Source organism: Aotus nancymaae, unplaced genomic scaffold (assembly GCF_030222135.1).
Source record: "Aotus nancymaae isolate 86718 unplaced genomic scaffold, 86718_ANA_hifiasm-v0.15.2.pri h1tg000064l_1, whole genome shotgun sequence".
In the NCBI taxonomy this organism is placed as follows: domain Eukaryota; kingdom Metazoa; phylum Chordata; class Mammalia; order Primates; family Aotidae; genus Aotus; species Aotus nancymaae.
In genome coordinates, this window is record NW_026988479.1 from 3,607,229 (window position 1) to 3,633,961 (window position 26,733).

General features: G+C 36.8%; 1 protein-coding gene across 1 annotated transcript in view; it reads right to left on the bottom strand.

Moving 5' to 3' along the window:
- The window catches only part of FBN2 (fibrillin 2), a 263,918-nt gene that overhangs the window by 43,697 nt on the left and 193,488 nt on the right, over positions 1-26,733 (bottom strand). The window contains exons 26-41 of the mRNA XM_021664917.2: positions 25,954-26,082; positions 25,023-25,148; positions 23,042-23,167; positions 22,498-22,620; positions 22,213-22,338; positions 21,718-21,843; positions 19,627-19,749; positions 17,315-17,437; positions 15,124-15,249; positions 10,024-10,146; positions 9,134-9,256; positions 4,174-4,335; positions 3,422-3,490; positions 2,836-2,961; positions 1,535-1,660; positions 806-958 (exon numbers count right to left, since the gene is read on the bottom strand). Of these exons, the coding sequence (XP_021520592.2) occupies positions 806-958; positions 1,535-1,660; positions 2,836-2,961; positions 3,422-3,490; positions 4,174-4,335; positions 9,134-9,256; positions 10,024-10,146; positions 15,124-15,249; positions 17,315-17,437; positions 19,627-19,749; positions 21,718-21,843; positions 22,213-22,338; positions 22,498-22,620; positions 23,042-23,167; positions 25,023-25,148; positions 25,954-26,082 (2,010 nt within the window). The remainder of the gene's footprint in view (positions 1-805; positions 959-1,534; positions 1,661-2,835; positions 2,962-3,421; positions 3,491-4,173; positions 4,336-9,133; positions 9,257-10,023; positions 10,147-15,123; positions 15,250-17,314; positions 17,438-19,626; positions 19,750-21,717; positions 21,844-22,212; positions 22,339-22,497; positions 22,621-23,041; positions 23,168-25,022; positions 25,149-25,953; positions 26,083-26,733) is intronic.

Consider the following 26,733-nt stretch of genomic DNA (forward strand, 5'->3'; position numbering starts at 1 on the left):
TTTCATCAACACGTTAAATGAAACATTTAAATACATACACTCTAAGTAATATTTGGTAACAAATGCATAATCACTGTTTCTTATTTGGCCTACTGGTTCAACTCTTAGTATCTATAGCTATTAAAAATTGCCACTCTCCAGGTCATAAAAGAACTTGATGGACAGCAATTTTAAGACAAGCATTTTGCTCTTATCTCTATTATCTTTCAGTTTTTCTTTCAAAAGAATCTGTCTTGTGAAAAAAAGCATGACCAAGTAAAAGACATGCTCTATTTTTTGCCTACAAATTTTATTGAGGTCTGAGGAAGAAGATGTAAAAGGCACACTTCGACAATTGATTGCTTTTATGTAAAATTTGCTTGTAAAAAAACACTTTTTGCATATTTTCCATGCTTGTACTAAAAAAAAATCCTTATTGAATTTAGTTTTTTCCAAATATTATACCCTCCATGTCTAGCACAGTGACATATAATAGTTGCTCAATAAACATTTGTTTGATGAATAAATCAATAATTGACAAACATAATTGAAGATAATGAATTTAAATGGACTAATGCTATAAACTCTAACTCTTCAACAATAGATCTTATTTTCAGGATTCACAACCCTATTCAACATAAAGTCTCAGAAGTTATTATTTGAATCCCAAAAAGGGTCACTTGGGAAACAGAGCCATATGATGCTCTTGGATATTTCTGGAACTGAGCATCTCTAGTTTTAGCACACATTGACTTTGACTATATTGTTACATATACAGGTGTATCACCGACGTGGTGGTCAGCAGATGCATGAGCCATGTGCTTACCTGTTCCTGGAGTTGGGCATGGTTCACAAGGTTTGTTCCAGGCTTTGCCCACATTATATGTGCAGCAGCACATCCTCTTTGTCACATTGAAAGGCAACTCATTCTCACAAGTGGTTCCATTATAACTTCGGTAGCAAAAGCTTTTTCTCATGTCTACATAAAGAAAAAGAAATAAGCTATCCATTTGTATTCATGAGGAGTTGATAATGAAGCCCATCTGTAGACGTCAAGCTTTCCTGATGAGCCTAACTCTGAAAACTTTCTTAGTCACTTGAAGGTATCTTAAAATAACTCTAAAGATAAATCATTTTTAGATTAACATCTCTCCTTTATCCTTAAAGGATTTCACTTATAATTTTCTTGAGAGACAATGTGAATACATAGTTCTCTCTCAAAATCATTTATTTAATTTAAAAAATATTAAGCATAAAGGTTTAAATGTTCTTTTATTTGTATAATAATGTTCACACTATAAGAGTGGAGATGAAAAATTTAAGAATATATAACATTCAAGGAAATTTTCTGCATTAGACTGATGCTTTTTAAAATGTAACTGTATATCCAAAGGTCAAAAACTTGATACTAACCTAGCAGCTTGCAAGGCTCTGAAATACCTCAATTCATGAAGATTTACTTTCCAAACTTCCTGAACAATAATTCTGAGGCATAAGTGCTTTACATGTGAAGTCGACAATTATGCTCTGATTAATCTCAGAGTTCTTTACCTACCCATACAGTTGTGGCCTCCATTGACCTGCATGTACTCAGGTGGGCAAATGCAGGTGTAATTTCCCAGGGTGTTGTAGCAGGTCCCAGGCCCACATACACCAGGATGTGCAAAACACTCATCGATATCTAGAGTAGGCAAGAATATCCATTTATTAATAAATGTTTTTTCAATGAATTTATATTACTTAGATGACTGGACAAGGTGATTCTCGAAATCTCTATTTATGGAAAATTTAGAAATATTTACGGAAAATATTTGAGAAAATATCCCAAATGTGTATTTATATAGCACAGATACATCTTTCTTCAAAAGAAAAAAATCCCCATATTAAAAAATATAAAGCATCAAAAGAAATTATTCTAAAGTGGCAAAAAACAATTTCCTTGGCACCTATATATATACATATATATATATTTTTTTTATTGCAATTCACATTCTTCAATTGGAATTTCTTTAAAGCCTGCTTTCATCCTACATCACTTAGGCTTAAATTTTAATGCCAACTTGAAAGTGAATGCAAGTTGGGAAAGCCTTCATCTTTGTAGCTTCTTTCAAATTAGTACCTATTCAGAGATTCTTGAAGGAGTGCAGCTGCTGATTGTTCTCCTTATTACAACCTATTTCTTCTAGATGCATTTATCGAATATGTTCCAAAAGAAAAGTTGTAATGGAAATAATTATGCTACATGCTTAATGTTCATTGTTATAAGGATTCATTCATTTCACAATTAAATATTGAGATTCTACTGTAAGCTAGAACTTGCAGCTGTAATGATGAGTAAAGATGTGGACCTTGCCTCCAGAAGCCCCCAGTTTGGTGGTGAGACAGGTCCCTAAAAGGATTGAAATACCATGTGATAAAGTGAGAGGATGGCAGCAAGACCGCAGCTGCATAATCTTTGAACTTTTTCACACCATATAGTCCAACATTTAAAAATTACTGATCAGTATCAAGTCAATGGTCGCATTTAAGCTTACCAACTTTCCTACGTAAAACAGAATTCTTATCAATATTTTCACTAATAACTTATTTAGTATTGTAGGTTTTCACACTATCCCATTTTCCCAATTTATACTTAATCAACCCTCCTAGAAAAATACAGTGAATTACGGCAATGAGCTGTAAACTAATTTGTCTACCATCATACAACTTAGCCACATTGATAAGAAAAGAAAAAAGCTATGAACCAGTCTTAATTGAGCCTTTTGTAGAATTTGAGGATGGGCCTTTCCCCCAGGCCTCAGCAGCCATTTTGTTTTAAACAGCATTGAGCATTTTTAGACACCAAATTCATCTCACCTTCACAGATGCGGGTTTCCTCGCTGAGGTAGTAGCCTTGTGGGCACTCACACTGGAAGCTCCCAAAAGTGTTGATGCAGTTTCCACCCTGGCAGAGACCTGGTAACTCCTGGCATTCGTCAATGTCTATAAAAGGGGAGACAGTGCACTTACAACAAACACCTTCACAAGGGATAAGAGTTAATATCAGAGCTTTCAAAAGTGTGATCTTGTAGCAATCAGAACACGTCTATGCATCCAAATGAATGCACACTTAGATGGCAGGTTTATTCTGATCAAATATCTTCTTGGCTTTGTCAGGGAAATTTTACCATTATCCAGGAAAATGAATAAAGTAAGTTGGTGATTATTCAAGTTAGGCGACAATGGGAAAGAGTTTCTCTGCAGAACAGTCAGACATCACATCACTGCAATGGATCATTACTGCTTGATAAATGTGGTTGTTTAACATCCTAGTAATTAATGTCCATCTTAATTTTACGAAATAATCTTGTTCGGGACTGCTCTGCCCTAGCTTTTCTAGCAGCTTTTCTTGAAAAGTAACACTTTACCTTGTTTAAATTTGGGTGACAATGAGATAGCTCACCTTCTAAAATGATTGTGATGGGGTTAGGTCTGAAGCCTTCACCTCCGGGACACAGGGTGTAGTATTCAGCTATAAAACAATAGAAAAATAAGAGGTTTGATACCTGTGTCCAAGTGGCTGAGACAATGAGCAAGCATTAAGCAAGTGCCAGGCTCAGTATACTCATCCTAAGGGGTGTATCCACATTTTTCTTAGTGTCTTTTCATACAAATTTGAATTACCATATTTTACATAAAAAGATCGTACTTCATTAATCACATACACAGTAGAATAACACAAACTAGTTGTTTTTAATCAAAGAAAAAAACTCCCTCACAACTTTTTTAGCTAGTAAATTAAGACTACAGAATACAGGTTTCGGTTCATGTTCATATCAGAACAGATGTTTCAATTTAAGGCATTCTATAAATGACTTCAAGAATAAACCCACTTATGAAGCCGAACTCAATAACCTTTGAGAAGAATCAGGAATGCACTTTATCTGTGATATCATGGAGAACTGATATTACTACTATTAATACCTGAGTATGGTTAAAAGTTATGTTTTAAACAGATGAAAAAACACAGAAAGAGAGGAATTCAAGTCCTTTAACACTCTTGGCTGGTTTTGGTGTGATCACTGAATGTCGTCCAAATTCAATTTTTTTGTTTTGTCCTCACTAAACACTCCTCACTTGCAACTCAGGAATAAAATGGCAACGCATCTTTAAATACCAGTTGGTTTTCTTCCTCTTCTTCAACTTTGTACTTACTGCTATTGACAGGGGGGCAAGTCTCACAGGGGTTTCCCCAGGCCTTTCCCAGAGAGCAGCAGCATGAAGAGCGACTGACGCCCACCCCAATCTCGGTGTTGCAAGACAGACTTCCATCTCCTCGAGGTCCAAACTTCAGGTAGCAGTTGCCCACACGGTTGTCTGCAGAGCAACAAAGGAGAATACAATTGCCCTTGCTGACATAGTAAAGACTCCATTTTAGGGAAAAGTCACTCAAAGGATTAAATTCAAATTTTGTACTTTAACACGAAAGGTTCCTTTTAATCCTTAGTACCAAGCAATCTCTTGCTTTAAGCTTTTTCGAGATTGAGTCAGAAGAAGCCACTTATGGCAGACTTTCCTATGTTTAGAAATCCACATAGACCATTTTTCCTATACTCATGAAATGGACAAGATAGTAAGAAATTTATCATTTGGGACATACTAGACCTCCAACAATATGAAGACAATAATTTTTTTTGTATAATTAATCTATATCATGAGTTTATCCAATGGTTTAGTTTCAACTTGCATAGCTAACTTTGCAGGTTTAAGAAAAGATAGCCTGTAACAAATTTAGAGAAGATATTTCAGGGATCAACTAATCTAAGGCTTTTCTTTGTTTATCTCTACAGTCATCATTCGGATCACTCCATTGAGTCTATGAGTTTAAATACTATTTTGCAGAAAACTCTCAAATTTATGGTTCTGTATCTCGTCTCCCCCCTGAACTCTAGACCCTTCTTCCAATTGCCCATTTCATTTCTTCTCTAAAACATCTAACAATTATTTCAAAGTCAATACATCTAGAATCAAACTGTTGATACTTTTTCCTCCACATACAAAATCTGCTGTATTCTCTCCCAGTCTTCTGCATTTTCAGTGAAAGGAAATTCATTTTTTTTTCAGTTGCACAGGCCCTAAGTTTTGACATAATTTTTGGCAACTTACGCATCATTTTTGATTCCTTATTCAATCCAGTAATAAGGGCTGTCTACTCAACCTTCAAAACATATCTGGAATCTGTCTATTTACCACTGCCTCTATCACTACTATCTTTTTTTTTTTTAATCACTACAAACTGAGTTCCGGCTACCATCATCACCTTTTACCCAGTCTAATGCAATAGTTTTCTAACTCTTTTCTCAACTTCTATTATTTACTAACGTACAGTCTATTTTTCCCTCCATAAGCCAGTTACCCTTCAATAGCATTACCTTAAGTAAGTCAGGCAACTTCCAATAGCTTCTCTTCTCAACTGGAATAAAATCTAGAGTTCTTAGCAATCTACAACGTAATTTTCACCCCTGGCTGCACATTAGAATCATTTGGGCTTTCTTAAAAACATTTTTTTCTTTTTTTTTCTCAGTTTTTTGCATTTTGCTTTTGCTGCTGAGTCTTGGATGCAGAAAAGTAAGTTAATTCATGACCCTCCTCCTAGTTAGGTTTATTTATTCTGGATTTATTCATCCATTCTCTCTCTCTCTCTCCCCCCTTTCTCTTTTATTCTTATTCTTCATTCCCATTCTCTTTCCCTACCAGATCATCTCCAAATGTATTTAATGTTACTACTTTTTACATGTGCTCTTGCAAAATAAATATTTTTGTTTTTAAGTGTTCATTTTAAATTTACGTAAATGTTCTTTTGCCATACATCTCATTTCATAACGTTTCCAGTCATGCTTGTTCTGTGAATATCCTGTGTGTCAACTCCATGGTGTATAATTGCCTTAAAAAAAAACCCTCCTCTCAAAACTAATTTCTAAAACCCTGTGACCACAAAGAATGCTGCAATGAACATCATATATATGTCTCTGTATGGGCCTAGGAGTTAATTCCATTGGCATATAGAGCCACAAAAGAAATTGTTGATTCACAGGGTTTGCCTATACTTAGCCTTCAGTCAGGAAAAATAGTCATCATTTACCAAATGCATCCAATGAACTCTTTAGTTTTTTGTATTTTTAAGTCATTTAAAAAATAATTTAAAGAAGAATAAAGGTATAGTGAAAACAACTTTATTAGCAATATTAATAAGAATTTAATCACAGCTAGCTCAGATCTATATTTCTTGGTTTTGAAGATATACTACTCAAAATGATCTTCTGAATGCAACTAATTGCTTATCAACTGTCATTTGTGAACCTGGAATATATCCATTTTGTACTGGAACATATCAATTTTGTAAAAACCGATTCTAGATTTCAAACACATCTCTAATAGGTTCTAGCTTATCATTATTTCTGGTTCTTCTTGTTCTGGCATTATATAAGTGCAATACCCAAGGACATTTTTGAAATTATTAATAGTTCTTGATTGTGTTGAAGAGAGGACAGCCATCTTCTTTGCTCCACAAATACAAAGTGTTTTCCTTTTTAGATTTATTGACATCATTTAGAATAATCAATCCAATGATTTTATTTCTACATCACATATTTCTTCCCAATAACCTTTCAGACACATCTGCCTTTATCTTTGTCTGCTTATAAATCATATCAATTAAATTTTGGTACAGAAACGTCATGAAATATGAAAGAATCCACAAACCTGGGACGGTTCAGGTTCTTGTTGCCAAATATTGTGGGCTGAAGTTCTTTCTAGTAACTAAGTGGATGAAAATATCGTATTTCCTGTGTCTACAGAAATCCACTGTCCATTCACTTGTTGATTCTGAAGTTTGAAAAATTTCACCTAGGACACTGGTCTCTGAAAACACTTAGTCTGGGATTGTGCTTAGATGATTCATTTCACCATCACCTTTAGAATCTAGACAAAGAGCTGCTCTTTGTCTCTTTGCAGTCATCTGACTCAACTGACAATTGTAAAATATTTTCCACTGTCATTTTTTTTCCCTTTGCCAAAAATTATGGCCAGAAAGCCAAGACTTCCAAATTCTCAACTGTGTTCAATAAATGCTAAAAGAAGATTTCAAGTAAAGTGTCTCCAGTCTTGTCTTGTACTTTCTTGAAAAATGATGCAATCCTTAGGGCAAAATAATAAGAAAACTGAAGGCTGATGCAACAGTGATATCTTATTTCATTAATGCATGGTCCTTCTAGGTGATGCCATAATTCTCCACTTATTACTATTATTTTATTTTGTTTGTTGTATTCATTGGCAATAATGGTGAACACTGACAAAATAACATCTAGGATGACAAAATGTCAAAATGTTTCAAGACAAAGGAAAAATAAGATCTCTTAACATTCTATAATGTATTAGACTTAAAGGGCCCAATGGACTCTTATTGTATTTGTGAGATGGAATGAATCTTTGACTCTTGAAAGACAATGAAGAATGAATGAAAGCAATAAAGTGTCAATCTGTACAGATAGACTTGCTCCAAAAAGAAACTCAAAAACTAAAATTGACTTTACATTGACAGTTAATTGGTGTACTGCTGTGCAAGCATATCCTCTGCAAGGCTGCCCTGGTCTACACGTCTGCTAACACAATGAATGCTCCACAAGGCCCATGTCTCCACCAATACTTCACATTATCCAGGTTTCCTAATTTTTGCCAGTATGTGAGGTGTAAAGTGGTATTTATAATGGTTTCAATTGGATTTCTTATTCCTAATGATTTGGGGCATTTGTTTGCTTACATTTGTTAATGTTTAGACTATTCTACTTTACGAGTTGCCTGTTCACCATCTTTGTTCCAAGGAAGTAGTTAAGAAATATTGAGACCCCAGTGAGTCAGAATTTCTGGGGGTGTAACAGGCATAAATATGTTTTCCAGGTTCTAAATGGAGTTTACTATGTAGCTTGGGTTGAGAATTGTTTTGTAATTTGTGTGACTGCGTCTCTGATTCTTCTCCTCATCCCTGTCCCCTTCGCTCACTCCTCTCTTGCTACACATAGCCTTGTGCTCTCTCTCTAATTCCAGCCTTCTCCTGCCACAGGCCCTTTGCACTGGCTGCTCCTTTTAACTGGAGGCTTCCCTCAGAGGTCCAGTTGACTTGCCCTCTCTTTAAAGGCTCTGACTCCTCCATCCCTAATATAACATGGCACTTCTCCTCCAACCACGTCCAGTGTCAATTCTGTTTGTTCTTGCTTTATCTGCCTGCTACCAGACTGTAAACACAAAAGCAGGGTATATGCTTGTTCTGTTCAGTGTTGCAGCTCCAGCCCTTAGACAGAAGGCACTCCATTTTTACCAAATGAGTTATTTTGAACGGAAAATGCAGAACTTGCAGTAACCATAAATGATACATAGAAGTATTCACCACAACTTAAAAACAGTATGTAAGCTGTGTATAAATTACAGCAGCAAATATTCCTTCCATTTGCTGCAGGCCCCAAAACTGACACTGAAGACAGTAGGCCGATTTCTACGCAAGCAGGGAATACTCCATCCCTCCCTTTTTTTTTTTTTTTGGATATTTTCAGAAAATTCTCCCGACCGTTTCCTTCTCTAGGAAAACACAGAAATAGGGCATATGGTAAAAGCTGGACAATTAAGATCAGAGGTGCTGACTACAGATTCTGAATCCTCCTCCTTCTCCCTGTCATCACCCAACTTCTTCTGCTCCAATAGTTTGGCTCATGAAATCCATCTCTCTAATTCCTTCCTTCTCATCACTTCATTTACTTCACTATATGACCCTTTCAGTAGGCAGGAGAAATGGATATTCCAATAGCTATATCACCACTTTGGGTTACCCTGGCCAAACACTGAACAAGGAGCCAGGCAGCAAGCTGGACCACTGCCTTAGCTCTGCCATTTTCAAGCTCTGAGACATTGAACAAAGTATTGCATTTCTCTGTGCCTTGGTTCCCAAGTCTGTGAGAGGAAGAAGGTGGAGCAGATGATTTGGAAGAGAAACACAATAAAGGCTACCATATAATGTTTTGTTTTTAAGTTAATTGTAGCAAACACTCAATACAGTTTATTACCAAGAGAGTTTGAATATTCAATTCTATAATGCTATTTGTTTGTTTCATACAGCTTTACTTACCAACACAACCCACACCAGTTGGGTTCAGCTGAAAATCGGGTGGGCAGTTACACTCATAGCGACCAGGTGTGTTGACACATAGGCCATTGACACAGTTTATGGGATCTGCACACTCATCAATATCTAGGAGAAGCATTTAAAACGCCCAGGTTACCATTTTTACTTTTTCTATGTATACTGTTGTTCCAGAGAATTTAGTGGAATTTTTGCAAGTTAGTAAAGATCGCTAGGAAAGACTCAACTCAATAAAATAAAAGCAGAGAATGTGCTTGTTCTGTTCAGTTTTGCAGCTCCAGCCCTTAGACAGAAGGTACTCAATCTTTACCAAATGAATTATTTTGAATGGAAAATGCAGAACCTGGAGTAGCCATAAATGATAATTAAAAGAATTTTCCAAAACTTGAAAACAGTACATAGGTTGTGTATAAATCAGATCTTAAGTTTTTGTACATACCTAAAACAGGTTCCATATTCAAGCACACAGTATTTATGACATCATTTAATATCCTTAATAGATACATTGTGATTAATTAAAATTTGCAATTCTGAGGAAGGAAAAATGTCACTATTTGCTTAATAAAAATCACACATATACATGTGTATATATATACATATACATGAACATGTAGATAGACAAAGAGACACTTTACTAGTTTCTTGTCAGATAGTTAATATTAACAATTATATAGATAACAATTTAATATAATTTACATAAAAATGGATCAATTCCATAGCTACAAATCAATGTAGCTGAATATAATTTTCTTTTTCAGAAAAATGCATAACCTAATGCATAGATTAACTAAGCAGAAATCTCAGAATTTTTATGCTTAGCACAGAATATTCATTTCAATGAATTGGAACACAACTTAGCCTTTAACTGGCCATACCTGTACAGTTTCCGCCTGTTCTGTCCAATTCATAACCATCATCGCAGATACAATGAAACATTCCAGGCAGGTTATTACATGTTCCAAAGACACAAATATTCTGGAAAGAGCATTCATCAATATCTGCAGATTTAAAAAAATGGTAATCTCTTATTTACAAAGACATTACAAAATTTTAATGTAATGTATAACATTAGTGCATTTTTCTACCCCCTCAGATGTTTTTATTCAGTAACACAGTTTTTTTTAATTAGGTAAATAAATATAAAGAGCAAGCAACTAATGTTCACCTGTGGAACCAAGATATAAAAGAAATATTATTTTCTTGGTAAAATGAGTGTCCAGTATCTTAAATGACTTGGATATACAATATATTTAAATAGAGTTGGCTCATGGCATACAAAATACAAAAATTAAATATAAACATGTCAAATAAAATTGTAAAAAACGATAAAAGCAGATTCAAAGATTCTAACTAGTGCAAACAGCAGATGTTTTATAGTTGATAAATGTTTTATATTATGATAAAAGAAAAATATGTAACTATTTTTAAATATTGGAGACATTAAAATAAAGTTTAACTTTTTAGTTTATACATGTTGTAATCTTATCTGTTATTATAGAGCAGTTTTAAACAGAGAAGAAATTTCTTCCCTAATTTCATGTTAATCAGATGGTTCATTTCCCCCATATTCTAATAAATTTCATTAAAATATCTGTATCGAATTGGACTAAAAATTTATTTATGAAAAATTTATGATAGTCTTCCATGAGGCTTTAACTCAAAGTTAATAAATATGAAGCTACCACTCTTCACTCAGGTGAAAATGAATGTGTATGTATAGCTGTGAAAACAATCTGAATTTCTACTCTTAAAAAGAGGACAGGCATTTTGTATATAAATTGCCTAACACTCTGAGAATGCAGACCAGGCATGTCATTTTAGGCTAGACTAGACAAGTCATCCTAAACTGCCATCATCAGACAGTTAAATCTTAAGTCTAATAAGACTTCTGGTCATTCATTATAGTTAAAATATTGGTTTCAACTATCTTAGGTTTAAGGTATGGTTCCAATCATGTTTAAAGTTTGCAAAGGTGTCTTTTTTTGTGTTGGGGTAAAAAAGTTATTCCCTTTATATAAACGAATAAAAACTCTTTAAGCTAGATTACAATTGAATTGTGTTAATCTATACTCAAAAAGGGAATTGTACTATCAGCCTTCTGAGAGTATACATTTTTTTTTTTCCAGACAGGTGTTTGCTCTGTTGCACAAGCTGGAGTGCAGTGGCATGATCATGGCTCACTGCAGCCATAACCTCCTGGGCTCAAGCAATGCTCCCGCTTCAGCCTTCCAGGTAGCTGGGACTATAGGCAAACACCATCACACCTAGTTAATTTTTAAAAATTGTGTAGAGACAGGGTCTCCCTATGTGGCCCAGAATGGTCTCAAACTCCTAGGCTCAAGTGATCCTCCCTCCTCGGCTTTAAAAAGTGCTGGATTGACAGGTGTGAGCCACCATTCCCGACCCATTTTACTTTTAAATGAAATTTATTAGAAATTTCTTCCACCTAAATATTGTAATAGTTGTATAAAAGAATGTAGTTTAAAAGATTACTATATTCAATAATTCAAATAATACAGAAAACAAAATAGCAAAACAATTACTCAAAAATGTTTCCATCTAGAAAAAGTAATTTAAGAACATTTCAGACATTTTTATATACATATTCAGACAGTGAAGCTAAAACAATTTGTATACATCAGAAAAATTTACCATCAACAGTTTTAAAATACTTTTCTAATGTTAAGAATAAAAAAAACACTAAAAATTTATCATTTTTTGGCTTTATGATAAGGTTGAAATGTAACTTTTAGACAGTATTAATGGATCCTACACAATGAATTATAAGAAAATTAGCACTCGTATATCCTTCCAACTCCTTATTTTCATTTACATCATTTTCACTTTTTCAATATCTATGGCAGTTTACCATAATTTCCACAGTGTTTAGTACTAATTGTTTACTTAAAGGGATCAATAATAGTTTTATTACAACTTCTCTGTTTGTTTCTTGATTGGCTGTTTCATTGGTGATTTTCTTCCCGAGTTATTTTATGTGTAAGAAAATGCTTATTCTTTTTGTAATTAAGTATAATCTTCTTCAGTCACATTTCCTCAGAATTTTGTGGGCACTGATCTAATGTCTTTTGGTATTAAATTTTTCTGTTTAGCTCATAAACTGTCTTTTCTATCTGAAGTCTTCAATCCTTCTCTGTGACTAAAGTTGACAAATGTAGTAAATCTAAGTCTTGGTCTTACAATTTGGCCTTTGTATATTCAATTCTTTGTTCTCCTTCAGGAAAATGGTTGTTTAGTACTTTTTTCTGGTTGATTTTTTGGGCTGTCTTCAGAGACACCAATTATACTGATGGTTACACATTTTGTCTTTTCTTTAACAGTGTTATTTTCTCTTTCTTCCTTTTTTTCACTGTTATTTCAGGCCCTTTCTCTGTTCTAGCAATTATTATTTTCAGCTGTGTGTCTTCTGCTTTTTGCTGTCTTTATTTAATAGTTCTCTTATTTGCTGTATTTGATGTATCCCCATTTCTTATTTCCCTGGACTCTATAATCTCCCTTTCACTCTATAGCTTTTATAATCTCCATAAACGTGGTCAATTATGTTTATGTTTTTACTAAGGTCATATATAGCATAAAGTACTTATGGAAAATTTGTTTTATTTCTAGAGTAGTTTTCTTCCATCATGGGTTGGTTCTTTAGCTGTTTTTGTGTTTTTCTTCCTTTTGTTTTCATAGGATGCCTGCATAGTTGCTACTGTTTATTTTTCAGCTTGTATGCACACTACTTGGACTGCTCGTTCAAAAGCTGCTATTTACTTTAGTACAGTTTAAACAACATCTCTTGACATCTTTCCTTCCTAATCAAATCTTTGTCTGTAAGACACCTGGTTTGAGTGTCATTAAAGCTGTATTCAGTCACCCAAAGTTTCATAAGGTGAGGGGACAGAAGACTGAGGCTAGGGACAGCTCCCCTGGGCTCTATGTTCTCTTTGTTGATGAACTTGGCCTTTGCTCTCGCTTTAGAAATTACACAACATGGTCTGTCTCTAGGTCCGTTCCATTTAATAAAGTCCTCTATCATGTCCCTGCGGAGGTTCCTCCAGGGTTTTACAGTCCCCCATTTTGGTGGAGATTACTGGGAAATGGTCAACTTCAAGAATTTTTTGAATTTTATAGAAATTCTGAGACTTTGTGGTGAGAAGTGCACGCTCAGCGGAAAACGTTCATCAGAGGGGCATGGATTTATAGTAAGATAGGTAGACAACAAGGGATTAAATTAGTAAATTCAGGAGAAAGTGTCCAGATGAGCCAGACCTTGTGGGAAGAGAGGAGAGAAAAACAAGGAGAATGGGCAGAACCACGGAATTACATTTTTTTGGATCTCAAAAGTTGGTGTTCAGCTGAATGGAGCAGAGGGTCCATCTGGGGATGAACTACGGGTGTGCCAACCCTCAGCTGCCCTGTCAGTCAGGAGTTTCTCTCTGTGGTAATGACACATAAGAAACCAGATGTGAAGGAAGTAGAGTAAACAGTAACTATTTAGCACCACCTTGAGGAAGAGGGAAGTTCTGAAAGGGCCTATGCCACCCATAAAGTAATACAATTAGGAAGGAAAAATCCTGTCTAAGTATAAAGAACTTATGTTGGTGAAAGTGGCTACTGCTGACCAGTTCCTTCTCCCACTAACTCTTGTCAAGCTGATGTAGATAAGAAATCATGTCATTCCACATTTACATTGACTCACATTTTCTACTAATTCTACTACTAAAGCTACAGTGCTTAGAAGAAACGAGGCCTAGGAAAAAAATGAACTCACTCTACAGTTGCCTTGTATAAAACGGATTCTGCCCAATCTCACGGGTCAATGTAAAAGCATGAATGCTTTCAGTTTCTAACTTGGTCTTCCCTAGGGCCAACTGTTCATTCCCTTGTTCTGAGTCTCTTCAAATTGGTGGCTATTTCTGGAGAATTTCATCATCTTTTGGCTTTCTTTCTTCAGGGCCACTTCTGATGGTGGAGCTGAGTTAGGCTCTACTCTGAACCATAGCAGGTTGTATAATTTGGTTTTGTTTGGTTGATGCTGATGAATTTGTGTGTGTGTGTGTGTGTGTGTGTGTGTGTGTGTGTACATGTGCTAGTACTTACCATTTCTATTCATTTGGTTAGATATTGATATAGGTGGAAAGTTTTTAATCTGTTTTCATTTTATCATCTTTTCTCAGCAGTTAGTTTTTTTTTTTTTCCATGAGGCTGCGTGACTGGCAAACTGAGTTCTTTTTAAAGATTTTCTGTGAATCATACATTCCGTTGAAGCCCTATGGTATATAAATTACTTTCAATCTCTTTCTTCATCTATATTTTCATATAGTCACTATTCATAACACAATGATGGCCCAAACTATATATAATGTGAACTGAGTTTCCAATTTAATAGAAATTCCAAATTCTTTTTCTTGGAAAGATCTCATACTAGGCACAAAGACCCATTTCTAGGAAAGGGGGATGATGTCATCACTTAGAAGAAGGAACCACTAGTACTAAGCAACAGTACAGCCCTTGCTGAATCCCTGAAGAGGACTTCTATTCCCAGACATACAGACAGCAGGCTCAACCATGAAGGTAAATGCCAAAATAAGCTTTTTAAGATTTTGATAAACACAATAAATAGTGGTAGTTGAGACAGGTAATGGAGCATATTTTAAAATCTGAATAGTTTCTCCACGTCATTCATTTAGTGATAAAAAAAGAGAAAGAAGAGAAGAAATAGTTAAAAAAGAAAAAAGAATGAGCCAAACTTCCAACTACTGGCTCTTGGCCAGGAAAACTTCATAAGAGATGAAAACCGTCTTCATCATTATTCATTCGGCAAAATAATCCACGCTTAAACGAATGACTTTTATATGTGCAGCACGTGCTATGTATTCCGCTTCCAGGTGGAGCTTGTTCCAGCCCTTTTTGTAGTTTCATTTGCCATGGTTGATCCAACTTGAAAATGAGTTGGAATCCTGGTGACCCACCTTGGCAGGATCTGCTGTCTGAGGCTGGAGTGAAGCCCATCTCACACTCGCAGCGATATGCACCCGGGACATTAAGGCACTGTCCGTTCTCACAGAGGTTTATGTTTTCTGCACACTCATCAACATCTGTGCAAGAAGTAAATTACATCTCTGTTAAGTTCCAAATTTCATGACACATTTTCTCCTTGCTCTATAAATAGATCAGTTTTACTGGCTTGACTTAGTGCTCATTGACATGAAACAACAATTAATCACATTCACTTAAAGGGGGGTACACAACCTGATAAAAAGTCTATTTATCCTGCCCTTTAACAATCAATTGTAACATGATTAAAGAAAAGCTATTTAACCTGCACCCTAACATTCAATTGTAATATTATTAATAGGAGAAATCCAGACGTCTCTCACATTTGTCTTGTTTCTCTTTAATGCCAATTTGATGTATCAGTAACATGCCAGTATTATTTAGATATGAACAAGAACATTGGAGTTAATCTTAAAATGGTGTTTGTTCTTTGTGAAAATTATAGTATTAGAACAAACAACTTGCTCTTTCACTAGCCCAAGTGTTTTAATGCAAATTAGAGACCCTGTGGGAATGGGGAAAGTTTCTTTCATGTCATTACAATCTTCTAAAAATACTCCTATCTTAATTATGCAAACAGACATTACTCATAGACCTTACAGATAATTTAATCAATTTTTAGTGAGGGGCTAACTTGTCATGTGCTGTGCTGGTTGCCTGACATGCATGTTTTCACTAGGTTCACCAATCTCCCGAGGTTTAGAAGAGGAAGAACCTGTGGCTAAGAGCAGCCAAGTAAGCTGACAGAGCCACACTGAGCTAATAATATACGTTGACTGAGAGAGGATCTGGTTGCCGGTTTGTCTGACATGAAAGCCATGCTCTTTCCCTGACGCCACAGTGCAGAAAGGTGCCAGGAAAGATGCAACATCTAAGGCTTACAAGTAATGAAGCTTCAAAATTGAATAAACAAGTTTCCTGAAACGGGCATTTGAAGATGCTGAGGCTGCGTTTTTGATGCCAACAATTAGAAAAAAATTTACAGTCTATCTTTTAATTATGGGTTTAAAGTATGTACTGAAAATCAATTGAGAAACATTTACTTTATAAACTGTAAAGTATTCAACTTTATATCCAGCAAGATTATCTAGTCTTATACATGCACATAATGAAAGCATGCTCTATCCTCAAAGAATATGAATGAATAGAAGCTAATATTTATTGAAACTTTGTGCTGTGTCTTTTAAGTCCTTTATTTCTATTATTCCATTTAATCCTTTCAATGCCAGGTGAATACTGAGACTTTGATAAACACATTAAATAGCAGTGATAGGATAGATCATATATCCTATCTTAAAAAGCTGAACAGTTTTCCCATGCCATTCATTCAGGAATAAAAAAGAATAAAATAAAATTGTATTATTACTATGGCATTTTATTTTATTTATTATTTTATTTTATTTTTTATTTTTTATTTGAGATGGAGTCTCATTCTTGTCGCCCAGGCTGGAGTGCAATGGCACAATCTTGGCTCACTGAAACCTCTGCCTCCTGGGTTCAATCGATTCTCCTGCCTCAGCCTCCTAAGTAGCTGGGATTATAGGCACCTACTACTACGACCGGTTAATTTTTTTGTATTTTTAGTAGAGACATAGTTTCACCATGTTGGCCAGACTGGTTTCAAACTTTTAACCTCAAGTGATCCACCCGCCTTGGTCCCCTGAAGTGCTGGGATTACAGGTGTGAGCCACCATGACCAGCTTACTATGGCATTTTAAATTAGGCCAGACAGATTAAGTAATTCACTTAAGGTTACACAGGCAAAAAATGGCATAGACAAGATTTGAATCCAGTTAGTGTGATCCAGACAAAGCCTGTGTTTTTTTAACTACTATGTTAATAAATGAGAAAGATAAAATGGCAAGTCATTAACAGTACATGATTGTTATAAATGACACTACTTGAAAACTTCCAAAAATATATTTGGCAAGTTATTCAGGTTTTTGTGTTTAATGTAAGAGAAAGGTACATAGGCACCTGCAAGTCAAGTACATAAAAAGAGATAGTTACTTTAGTCTCCTTTAACTGTAATTTTCTTCAAATGAGGAAGTGCAAAGAGTGTTCTATGACAATCCTGTGAGAGCACACCTCAGGACTGTCACCCACCTGAGCAGGTAAAGCCATCTCCAGTGAAACCTTCAGAGCAGGCACAGCGGTATGAGCCTGGGGTATTTACACACTGAGCATTGATGCTACACTGGTGGGTTCCGTTAGAACATTCATCCAGATCTGCAGAACACAGCAATAAAGTTCAGAAATGAAAATGGAACATTTAAGCACCTGGAAAGATTATAATTTGTCTTAATTTACATATAAACTGGACAAATGACACACGTCTTAGTTTGTAGGATCACAGTTCCAATTCTCTAAGCTCTCAGACCCACAATCCAACGTCCATGCCATAAATGTGGGCCAAAATTATGAATTCAAACTTTTTCTGAGATATCTCATCAGCGTGACTTTTTAACAGTTTAAAGCAAACTAGTGTTAGATCTCATTCTGACTTCTACTGAGGGTGAATTTTATAAGTGGTTTCCTTTTCAATAAAAGGGTCAATTCTGAAGGTGATATTGAATTTCAGAGGAGGAAAATTAACAGAGAGTTTTCAAGTTTATTTAATAGATGAAAAAACAGAGATATGATTCTTGACCTCATGGAACCCTTAGTCTAGTAGAAAAGACAGATGTTAAACACAGAAAAAAGTTAAATCTTGCTATATGCACCATGAAGAAGAGGGTGTCACGAGAGAATAAAAAGGGCATCTGATTTGGGCTGCAGAAACATAGATGGCCCCATTGAGGAAGTGATTTTTTTGTTAACTTCAGACCTAAGGATGAGAAACAGCTGGCTGAACAGAGGTAGGGAAGGGTATTCCTTGCAGAGAGACTAGCGCATGTTAAGATACCAAGAGGAAAAGAGCGTGGTGTGACTGAGGAAATGGAAGGAGGTTGGAGTGGCAAAGCACAGTACACCAGACAGAGGGCGATGGACAACGAAGCTAGAGAGACAGTGGGAACCCGCAGCCAAGGGAGGGAAGCCGCATTTTATTCTGAATTCAATGGGTTACAGTGAAGACTATGAAGAGATCAGATCCACGGTTTAAAAGCTTCCTCCTGCTGCTACATGGAGAATGGATTGCATGAGGGCCAGAGAGGGAACAAGCAAACACACTAGAGGGGGTTCTTTCAGCATTCTGCAGATAGCAAGAGTGAGGGCACATGAGAGAAAGAGAGAATGAGACTCTCCGGTTGGGACTAGAGTAGGGGAAAGAAGATGTAAAGGAGAGAATGAATTTGGGTGACATTCGGGAGCACAGGAGGCTGGACATGGCTGAATGTCTTGTATCAGAGGCAGGCTATCTTGTAGTAGTTGGCCGAAACGACAGATGGACAAGAAACACAAAAATGGGAGGCTAAGAAAGAGAAAATGAGTAGGCATCTAAGATTACAAAAATGGGAATAAGGGTACGGTTGAAAAGTTATGAGAGTAACCCCAGAAAGATGATTGGACTAGAGGCAGGCAGCTATGGCGCCTCACAAAGCCATTACAGGATGTTACTTAGCAAAGTTATTTGGAAGCTCTATATTTCAAATTCTGTAGTCAGTACATAAACATTTGATATGTATGAAATATTTGAATGGATAAAGAAGTATATATTCAAATTAACTTACAGTTTTGGCAAAAGATCTTAACGCTATACTTTAATCCTTACTGTGGGCGATATGCTTTTTGTAAGTTATCAGGGGGAAATTAGTTTAGCTTGCTTTCTTTTCTATTTTAAACTGACCTAGAAATGCTTGCCAGATGAAAACATGCTTTATTCTTAAGGCATGTAAAACATTAAGCATATTACACAGGACCGTGAATGACACTCAGGGTATATTCTAGTCCTTTGCCACTCAGATATAAAGTACTTTTTAGACTCTGGCTCAAGAACCATAAAACTTTGGGAAATTGCCCATTTTTTTCCTTCAAATAAGACCTCTTAGAATCCAAGAAAGCATTTAGAATAAGATGCTGGTATTAATGACTTATTGCAGACTTAGGTTATCTGAAAAACCTTTTCATTTCCCTCCATTTATTTCACTGGATTTTAAATCTCACTGATTACTTCTTTGAAAAGACTGGAAAAACATACTGGTCATTTTTCATCATACAGCTGTGTTTGGATCACCAGCTACATATCAATTTTTACTGAATAACAACACATTAAAAAACAGGTGCCAAAGTATACTGTTTTAATTTTGTTAATTTATATTAAGGCTAAAGGAAACTCATAGGCTGGAATTATCTTGCAATGAAGACAGCCTTTTTATGAGGGGCTTAATAAAAGTAAAGAGCATGATTCTACAAACATGCAAACAAGAGCCTTTAAAAATTTGTGCCTTAGCAAAGGACATTTACATTTGCAAACTCACCAATACACTTGATGCCATTTCCAATCCAGCCTTCTCTGCAGCTACATTTGAAGCTTCCTGGGATATTCAGACAGGAAGCGTGCATGTCACAGTTATGAGCACCAATTTCACACTCATCCACATCTGATAAACCATAATTCATAAGAAAAAATAAAAATACAAACTTAATTATACTTCCAAGTTTATTTTTGTATAGGTAACATTTTAAAGCAATATGCAGCTATATGGAGAAACAGTAGCCTAACTTTTATTCTTAATTTTTGTAGACTCCTACAAGATTTGGAAAATTCATGATCCTAATAAAACAAGTTCTTCCCTAGAAAGAACTGTCAGCCACTTTCCAGGAGAAGAGAGAGAGAGACACAGCAGCCTTGTTCCCTGGCAGGTCCGTGTGTCATCCCGGGAGCCTTCTTCTCTGTCCAGACTCAGACACAACTCCATAAAGAGGACATTCAATTTCAGATCAAGAGAAATCTTATTTCAAATAATAGTGCTATTCCTTCCTATTGATATTTATTCCATATTTTTCAAGAAGAACCTAACTTTTTTAAAAAACGAATAGTCCATTCTCTCTTTAAAATTAAATGATCGTTTGACATTTTAAAAATTATTATAGGGCCGGGCGCGGTGGCTCACGCCTGTAATCCCAGCACTTTGGGAGGCCGAGGCGGGTGGATCACGAGGTCAAGAGATTGAGACCATCCCGGTCAACATGGTGAAACCCCGTCTCCACTAAAAATACAAAAAATTAGCTGGGCACGGTGGCGCGTGCCTGTAATCCCAGCTACTCAGGAGGCTGAGGCAGGTGAATTGCCTGAATCCAGGAGGCGGAGGTTGCGGTGAGCCGAGATCGCGCCATTGCACTCCAGCCTGGGTAACAAGAGCGAAACTCCGTCTCAAAAAAAAAGAAAAAAAAAAAATTATTATAAATATTTTATATACTTTTTAAAAACTACCATTTAGGTGTGTATTTTAATTTTTTCTATTTATTTGAAATTGTAGAAAAATATTCACTGGAAATGTTATCTGGAAAGTGGCCAGATGCTTTCACCAGTGTGCACGTGTGTATTTGTGAACACACACACATATTCCCATATATGTATGTACAACCTAGGTAGATTTGGTTCTCCAAAGCTTTCTTAACTATAAATAGTAATGTGCTCTATTTAGTTCAATGATTACATATTACAGATGCTGAAATCATATAGACACACACACACACAAACACATACACACACAAACACACACACACTACTGACTTCGCATCAACCCTGCAGTGGTGAACATGAAGAGAACACCTTTTTAAAATAATCTTCCCCTTACTGGAGGGGTCAGCTTAAGGGCTGGGTTACATTCTAAGTCTTTCATCACCTGCCTTGAAAAAAACCACACTTAAGTCTTAAATTGACCACTGAGGAATATATGATTCAAAACCTTGAAGCTGGCATGTCCTAGCCCCACTGGCATGCAAAAGGCTAAAACTAGTTAGTAGAGAAAGAGAACAAGAGACAAAGTGGATGAAGTGAGCAAAGAAGGAAAGTGAAGAGAGGAAAAAGAGAAAGGCAATTTGGGCAGAGAGAAGAGAAGACAAAACAGAGAGAGAAGAGCAAACAAGAAAGGAAAATATGGGAGAAAGGAAGAAAGGAAAAAGGTCTCAATGGAACTTGAGATTAATTTTTACTAGTTTAAAAGAAGTGCAACGATAAATGGCAACTGGAATCCCCAGGTCTTTTGGCGCTCTGTGTTCATGGATGTCTTCCATGTGAGCAGTAGTCAGACTCAGAAAGTGACTGCTGCTGCATCACTAGCGGTCAGGGAGCGGTCAGGGCCATGGGAACCAGACTGCACTCCCACTCACTCACTCTGTGTCACACCCACAGCCAGCCCCGCAGGGGGTGGCTCAGACGATATGCTACCACAGAGACCAGCCAAATCCATCACATATGCTATGGGTCAGCTACTCATGACACACACAGTCATAGCCTGGTGGCAGGTAACTGATCTAAGAGATGCCAGAGAACAAATGATATTGAAAGGTGGCCTCTGACATCTGAGAAGTTGAAACATAGAGTACACAAGCTTGAAACCTACCTGTACATCCTGTGGTTCCCTTCTTCACTGAATAACCCAGCTGACAGTGGCAAATGAAGGATCCCTTTGTGTTCTCACATTCCCCAAACAGGCAGATATTTGAATTTAGGTCACACTCATTCACATCTAGAAAATTTATTTTCAATATCTTAGTATGTGTTTATCAAGTAATTTAAAAGCTATATTCTACACTGAATAGCATAATACAAAATACACAGGTGAGATCTAAAATATAATCCATTTGTGATTCACTGTATTGCAGATAAATATACTATCCACCTTTAGAGATTTTAAAAATAATTCTCTCTGAGATTTTATAGTTCTAGTAAAATGACTTGAATTTTTTTTCTTTTTCAGTAATTTATGAGAGAAAAATGATTTGAATTTTTAAAATAACAAATGAAAAAGCCTTTTATCATGTTTGTGTGTGCATGTGGATGTGGATGTGTATGCAGGTGTGTATATAAATGTTTGTCCCTTTTTTATGATACCCACCAATGCATGTTTTCATGTCCATGGAAGCCATGAAGCCATCATAGCAGAGGCAGCGATACTCTCCAGGAATGTTGGTACACTGGCCGCCATCACAGATATCAGGGTTGTTTTCACATTCATCAATGTCTAATGATACAAAATTAGCATCAAATGAAAATAAAAATGTCGTTCATCAATCTCTAATGTTTTTGTTTTCTATCTGGTTCCACTTGGTAATATCTGGAGCCACCTTTTCAAGAAAGAATTAATTAGATGTGCAAAGCCTGTGTGTTTTCCTTTCTATACCTGCACACGATCTCCCATCTGGCATCAGGGCATAACCCTCACTGCAGCTGCACTCGTAGCTTCCTTCTGAATTTGTGCACTGGGTGTCACAGCCTCCATTCATTATCATACATTCGTCAATATCTGTGAAAACAGCATTGCAACCACATTACTTGTCAGGGCTACTTCCCTAAAAGGAGTTTTCTTCTTTTTAAACAGATAATGCTAACGTGGCTTTGAATTTTTCTCCCCACTATGTGTGTTGATTTAACATCATCTTTCTTAGTTCTTTTAACTTCATTTTAGGCAGCATTTCGTGTTTAACTGCAGTATCCTAAGATTAAATCACTCAAAAATAGAATAACTATGGAGTTTAGAGCATTTTCTACATTAAGATCAGTGAGTCTGCTGCGAGACCAAGAAAATATCTGAGATCCTCCCGCAGTCTTACATTCATTTTTGGAACAGAGGATTTGCATAGGCTTCATTATAATTCAGTGCCAGAAGTTTTCCTAGGCTGATTTGAGACATATGAGTTTCAGATCTGCTTGATATCCCCTTATACCTGTACAGCCCTGGCGGTCTGGAGTGGCCTGATATCCAGGATTGCAAGAGCACTGATAGGTTCCAATCATGTTCACACATTTTCCATTTCTGCAGAGATTGTTGCTCAGGGAGCATTCATTAATATCTATAAAAGACACATAGAATTAATACTTTAGGCAATGGTCAAATCACTAAAGCCATCAGAAAGGTGCTTCACCAGACAGTGGTCTCCAAAGGGGTTTGTGAACTTCACGGGGAAGTAAAATGTTCTCCTGGGGGTTTAAAGAAAGTGCTGGAATCTCTATTTCCATCTACAACAGTACTGTCGGGTAAAGCCTTCTATAATGATGCCACTATTCCGTATCTATGCGGTCTAATACACAGCTGCATGTGCACTGGTACTGGAAACATGGACAGTATAACTAAGGAATATTTAATGTTATTTAATTTTAACTGAATTTACATAGCCACATGTGGATCATGTTAGACCACACAGATTTCACACATGCCAGAACTGAAGATAAATATTACTTAATATATGAACTTACACTGGCATGCTTGCCTGGCCTATATTACATGGTGAAGTATTGCCTACATGACTTGAAGTGTCCTGGTGGAAGACTGATGATTTCACAAGACAGAGACATGATGAAAGGCTCTCACTTGTTTGTTTATGTTTTGTGGGTCAGGATAGTAATCTACAAATTACATTGCCTATTTTAAAATAAACTAACTCTTAAAATATGGGCAGGTGCCTTACAAATAAACTAGTACCAATAATGTAATCACAAGATAACAGAAGAAAATGGCAGAGTGATATGCTTCCTATGTGAGCTACCTGTCAGGTATAAGATAAGGTAAAAAACAGTGACAATATAATCAGATATGACAAGAAATTCATTGCAAATTCTCAAAATAACCAAGAAGATTATATAGCATGCGTTTATGCTTATGATCACTAAGTGCATATTTTATATTATACAGAAATATATATTTTATAATCTGCATTGTTTCTCTGAGGGATACTTTTTTGAGCTATAAGATCCATGAACTAAGTAACAAAGTAAACTTAGATACAGATGACTCACTATTTCTCAATATGTTCAACCATGAATATTCCATAATTAGTGTGAAAAAGCCTTCCGTACCACTATTAAAATGAAATAAGAACATTAAAAACCTTTTCATTTATCATTTAAAAATATCTATTTAATCTATGACAAAATTCACCTCATATACTAGCAAAGCAATACATATGACTTAAAAATAAATACATGTGTATTGGGAAGGTGTGCTCAAATTATGTTTTGAAATTTGGTGTGCAATCTGTTCTATTTTAGGCTGTCTTATTTGCTCAGTTACAAGAAAGAGTTCCTGTGAAGAAAATGCTTTCTGGCTAAATCAAAGTTTTAAAGCCAGTATACTAGGAACACAGTAAGCCCAGAGACCTTCATGTATTCTGAAAAGCAGTAGGTTGCAATGCCCAAAGACCAGCCATTAGTCTTCTCACATCCTTTCTGGCATCCCTATAGAGCTCAGGGCAAATGAAAAAACCCAGTGTTTCTATGAGAAGTGGGTTAAGGGAGCACCATGTTCACACACATGCAAGCCAATCTGTGAGCAGGCAAAGGGGCGCAGAGCGGAGTCCGTCTGAGTGGATGGGAAGTCGCTGGGCAAAGGTGCACAATGCACAAGGCAGCTTTCCCATTTTTTTCCTAAAGGAGGATGAAACCACAGGGACTTCCATAGGGCTCCTCCCACAGGGACCAATCACACTGCTTGTAATAAAAAAGAGGCCAACCAGAAGAATGCCAACTCATTCATGTATTACTCAAGCATCCACTAAAGACATAGCCTGCATCTAGAGGTAGGGAATCTCAAATTCCACCTTTTAATAAGCTAGATTTCATGGGCTCCGCAAACAACAGGTTCGTCAGAACTGATCCCTGGTCTTTACCAGTTGTGCTGGGCAGGCTTATGGGCTGAGGAGACAAACTCACCCACACAGTCCTCACGGGATGGTGACAGCTCGTGTCCCAGTGGGCAGTCACACTGAAAGCTACCCTCAGTGTTCACACAGGTGCCACCCCTACAAAGGAGAGGGTTACGTTCACATTCGTCAATGTCTGAAAGGTAAAAACGTGAGATCCATTAAAGAACTCTGAGGGAAAAATATTCACACATACAGCGTGGGAGAAAGAATATTATCTGACGTGAGAGTGAGTCAGTGTAAGAGATATGCTTCATAGGGGATGGGCTAATGCTTTCCTCACTTTTCCTACGACCAACAGAAAAACTAAAAATTCTACTCCTAAAGGTAGTAAGCTTTCAAGAAATTTAACTGCATGAAATGAGCAGGCTCACAAGAGGTAGAAATAATATTTGCTTTATATCACTCCAGATTCATGATATATATTGTTGTCAGTTATTCTGGTGTCTATAACTCTAATCCGAGTGAAAGAAAATCTTAGAATTATAACCTACTGCATCCTATGAGGTAAGTCCCATAAGGCACGGAAAATTAAACGGTGGGCTAAAAGGTTGGGAATACTAAAAGGGTTTGTAATAGCACACCAACAAGAACAAAAACATGGGATTACCATGACTGAATACAAATCTTGGGGCCACCACATGATGCCATGCATTTCAAATGAGTCCCACTTAAGTAACTAGTCTGTGTGATTTTAAGTTCTATGAATAAACAGGATCCAGTCTGAATATCTCATTGCCATGAAGGCGCCAAGAGGTTGGAACTCCCCGAGAGCTATCCAGGAGTGCATTTCCTGTCTGATATTAAATCTCTTCTCTCTCTCACCACAGATGCTGGCCACACATGCTGTTCACAGCCCTGAGATAAGCAAAGGTCATGCGCGCGAATGAGTCTGTGCTAGTATGGTTTCAAGCTGGCCAGGAAGAGCTAACGGTGCTTACCCATGCAGTTCTTCATCATCATGAACCCACTTTCATAGCCTTCAAAGCACTCGCACTCAAAGCTGCCTGGTGTATTGACGCAGATTCCACTGCCACAGAGGTCGGGAGAAATCCTGCACTCGTCGATGTCTAATTCACAGGTTTAAAAGAAATTTAAAAATTGAATCAGATAGGCTTGGCCTTCCAAGCGAAGGTGCTGCACGCTTGAAATGTTGGGGAATTGGTGGCTCACAGTACAAGGGTACCATTTCAGTAGATCCAGATAGAAGGGCACGGGGCCTGAGGCACATTCCTTTCCCCAACTGCCAAAACTGCCGCACCAACAGGCAAGTGGTGCCCTTTCACCTTTATAAATTCTAAACTGTGGATTTCTTTTTGTGGCTTAGAAATAGTAACAGAAGATGGAGAGGCATGGTGACTCATGCCTGTAATCCCAGCACTTGGGGAAGCCCAGGCAGGAGGACTGCTTGAGGCCAGGAGTTTGAGACCCGCCTTGGCAATGTAGGGAGACCCTGTCTCTACAAAAAAAAAAAAAATTATTGAGGAGGCTGAGGTGGAAGGTGGGAGGATTGCTTGAGCCCAGGAGGTCAAGGCTGTGGTGAGCTATGATGTATGATGGCACCACTGCACTCTAGCCTGGGTGACAGAAGGACAACCTATCTCAAAAAAATAAAAAAGAAAAAGCAAGAAGGAAAGAAAGAAACGTTAACAGAAGGATGAACCCAGCAACTGTGGTATGGGCTGAATGAGGCACGTGGTAAATAAGGCAGCTGGGCCTCC